The sequence below is a fragment of the Cryptomeria japonica genome, chromosome 4 (genome assembly GCF_030272615.1).
Source record: "Cryptomeria japonica chromosome 4, Sugi_1.0, whole genome shotgun sequence".
Lineage (NCBI taxonomy): Eukaryota > Viridiplantae > Streptophyta > Pinopsida > Cupressales > Cupressaceae > Cryptomeria > Cryptomeria japonica.
In genome coordinates this window covers 347963219-347966974 of record NC_081408.1, presented here as the reverse complement: position 1 = coordinate 347966974, position 3756 = coordinate 347963219, and the positions used below count along the sequence as shown (strand labels likewise).

Genomic DNA, 3756 nt, shown 5'->3' with positions numbered 1-3756 from the left:
ATCAACATATTAATTAACACAATGATCCACTATCAAGCTTTCTCTTACCAACATCACCACAACATAGCTCACCATTTTATCAAGAGTGGAAAGAAATAAGGACACTCTCCAAGGTTTACAAGTGGAAAATCATCACAAAGAATTTAAATTTAATTACTTGAGCCCATATCCTTTTGATAGAGCTATGTTAAAAAAATATTTTCCTCTGTATTTTGAATCACACATATTTGACAAGTACAAAGGCAAATGTGACCCAAGAGAGCATGTTAAAGGTTTATTTACGACATGTCATTAAGTAGCTTATAGTGACAACTACCTAATGATATTGTTCCCACAAAGTTTATGAGGACAAGCACTAGAATGCTATTTACACCTCCCTAAAAGATCTATGAAAACTTTTGCCAATTTAGTGGACATATTTTGTGAAACAATTTTCATATAATATAAAACATGAATTGATAATATAAGAATTATGGAATAAAAAGAAAATGAATGGAGAAATCTTCTCATCCTTCCTTCAAAGATGGAGGACTGAGGAGCTTTCTAGTAGGTTTCCTTAGGCTATTCCATAAAAATAATTAGTTATTATTTCTAATTTAAACCTTAATCCTAATTTTTTTTGGTCACGTATTTTGATGAAGTCTTTTCCAAAGGAGTAGAAGATGAGAAATCCCTCATTGCAAAAGAATTGATAAAACTTTACTAAAAATATTACTTAAACCAAGCATAAATTGATAAATTTTCAATTCATCATCAGAAAAGGATTTGTCAATGATGAGGTGAATGATGCAAATTATATCCATGTAATTCAAATTGTCACTATAATTATGCTCCCAAAATTTCAATATAATTTATAGAGGTCCAAAAAAGATAATACGTTCTCTTAGACAAACTATTAGAAGTTGTATTTAATAAATGACTTGCTATGAATGTGATCATTTTCCACAAACTAAACCTATAAATGACAACAAAACACAAACTTGCATGGTTTAATGAGAATTACTACTGTCCATTTCATAATATTAAAGGGCACTTAACATATTATACATGGAATTTTTTAATGTAATCAAATATTAATTTTATACATTAATAAAGAGAACCATCAAAGAAGGGCGAAGAGACGGACCACAAATATTAAAAAAATAATATGAATAAAATATTAAATTAGAAATTGCAAACTAATTTCATAAAATAAATTGCATACTCATTACTAGGATTCAGTTGTACAATAAAATTTCCTTGATAGAGCACTCTTCCTTAAACTGTACTTTCAAACTCCCTCCCGTGAAAGAGATTCAAGTGGTTTCTCACATTATGCTGGAAGTTACCTAGAATCCATGCACCAACAGTAAAAATCAGATTGTGAAATTTGGAGCAGAGCTTCAGGGCTCATTTTCTCCAGCTCTTTCTGTCTCATTCTTGAATACACCCCATTCTCAGGAACAAATTCAGTTGCACTCAGAGAATGGTCCTCATTTCTCATTTTCTTGTAAATACGCATTGCTGCCACACAATCTTCATATGGGTCATGGGTGCCATTCTGAATCTTATACCTGCCAAAACATACAAACAGACATATTTTCTTAGATATTCTCTAAATGTCATATATCCCAAAAACACTTAAAAAATCAATTTATCTTGGTATATTTCTTGTTCACATAACAACCAAAGAATAACAACCAAAGAATAAGGTGCAGAATAAATTACCCTAAAAACGATTGAGTGAGATAGTTGAGTGAATTGCTGGTTTTATTACTCTTTAGTAGTGGAATGTACTTAGCAGTGTCCCTGAGAAACGAACATGTATATATTATCACCTTATATTCTTAATTTGAATCATTAGGTTATCAAAATATATTGTTTAATATGTATACCTAATAAGATGCGTAGGGTATTCCAATCCCAAGCATTGCAAGTCATGATCTAAGTCATGTCCTACAAGAACCTTGGCTTTTCCCCCTTTCAAACGAATTCGCCAAATTGCTTCTCCATTATATAAAATTTGCTGAATTTTTTCTTGCACCTGCTTGAGTGGCATGCCACCCATGAGATGTTCTGGTTTGATGCCACTGACATCATATCTGCAAATAATGTCCACCCATATTAATGATAAATTCATACAGTAATGGCAGGCTGCAACAAAGAGAGTTAATTGGAAACATTTAATAACCTGTAATCTGTGATTGGAATTGGAGGCCTGACATAACAATGGAAGATCACTTTTTCTTCCTCATCCACCAAGCAGACTCGTGCACAAAGGTCTAGAGATCCATCCCGACCACCACCAACCATCTCACAATCCATTGCAATGCCAGAAATATTGCTCTTATTTGAACTTTCTTCAAGAATCTGCTCCTTTTCTGCCTGGTTTCTTTTATTCACCAAGGAAGGCCGTAGCCCAGAAATCTGTATGGATGTAAACTTCTTAAATCAACGATTCTTTTCTCAAAAAAGATTGATCAGCTGAAATTAGGGCATTCTTCATCAAAAAAGGATTGAAAAAGTAGTGGGTTATATATTTCAGCTACTATCTTTCTAAGAAAACAGTCGATAAACTTTGGCATTAGAAAAACAGAGCTGCAAATTCATTAAGAACTTACAGCAGGCAATGGTGGTAGGGATTGACAAGCTGCTCGATGATTATTGAGTTGTTGTGCAGTGGGGAAAACTTTGAGACAGAGGCTGCATCCCCTTTCACTGAATTGTTTGGCACACTCAGCTTTGGGTAATGGACCTAATCAAGATCAGTTAAAGACCATAGTATTAAATAGTTAAAATTGGAATTAGGGGATATTCAACACATGCTACTGAATTAAAAAGACTTTAATCTGTGGTACTCTATAAGCCCCGCATCTAAGGATGTCCAAAGCGCTTACACTAAAGTCTAGTTTTTACCCGTGCGATTCCCCTTTACATGAAAAAGAGGGAAAAAGATGATAGTATGATAATGGAGAATATAAAAGGAAAAATACCAATCAAATGTTCCCTGAGCGAGTCATAGAACCTGCACTGCTTTTTGCAAATACTACAATTTGGTTCATGTGGAGAGTGATAAGAAATTTTCATGTGCTCAACTAAATGCTCCACTTTAACAAATTGTCTGAAGCATGCTGCACATTTATGCCTGCAAATTACAAATAAACTTATCTGCATAAGTACTTAATATTCTCACTTTAAACCAGATCTTATAGTAGTGTTATAAAGGCCAATCCTTTTAACATTTCTTAAAACTAGAAATAGCCTTGCAATAAGTTCACTCACGAAATTTTGTCTGACATATTTATTAGACAGGCAATTGAATTTAGCTAACAAAACAGAGAGAATGGAACTTCACTTTATAACGTAAAGAGCCGCCTTAGTCTTTCACAAGATCTACTAAACGAACTGTATACCTTTTAAAAATAATTGTTCAACATTGAATAGTGTTTTATTGGCGCATAGATGTAACATAATATGGTTTGTTGCTTTTTAAATCAAAAGAATACATTTCTATCCATTATGAATACTCATGATCAAACAGTAAATTGTTTTAAAATCACAACTACTAGTACTATACGATTAAAACTATTAGACATGAAATCAACAAAAAATATTACAACTATTAAATCTTTTAATATCAAGATATCACAACTATTAGAATATAATCAAATGCTAGACCCATAAAGAAAACAAAAATTGCTCCACAGATGATGCCACATTACAGACAAACAAACTCCGATTTTCAATCAATGCAGAAGAAGAGCACCTCAGAGATGC

At 32.8% G+C, this 3756-nt stretch overlaps 1 protein-coding gene across 1 annotated transcript; it reads right to left on the bottom strand.

The window, feature by feature from the left end:
- Window positions 1-1267: 1267 nt before the first annotated feature.
- On the bottom strand, window positions 1268-3099 carry LOC131063553 (RNA exonuclease 4-like). The gene is made up of 6 exons (XM_057997402.1): window positions 2973-3099; window positions 2601-2734; window positions 2171-2406; window positions 1875-2081; window positions 1708-1788; window positions 1268-1553 (listed from the first exon to the last, which is right to left on the bottom strand). Exons 1-6 carry the CDS (start codon window positions 3064-3066, stop codon window positions 1325-1327), a joined length of 981 nt encoding a protein of 326 aa, XP_057853385.1. The 5' UTR covers window positions 3067-3099; the 3' UTR covers window positions 1268-1324.
- Between the last annotated feature and the right edge of the window lie 657 nt (window positions 3100-3756).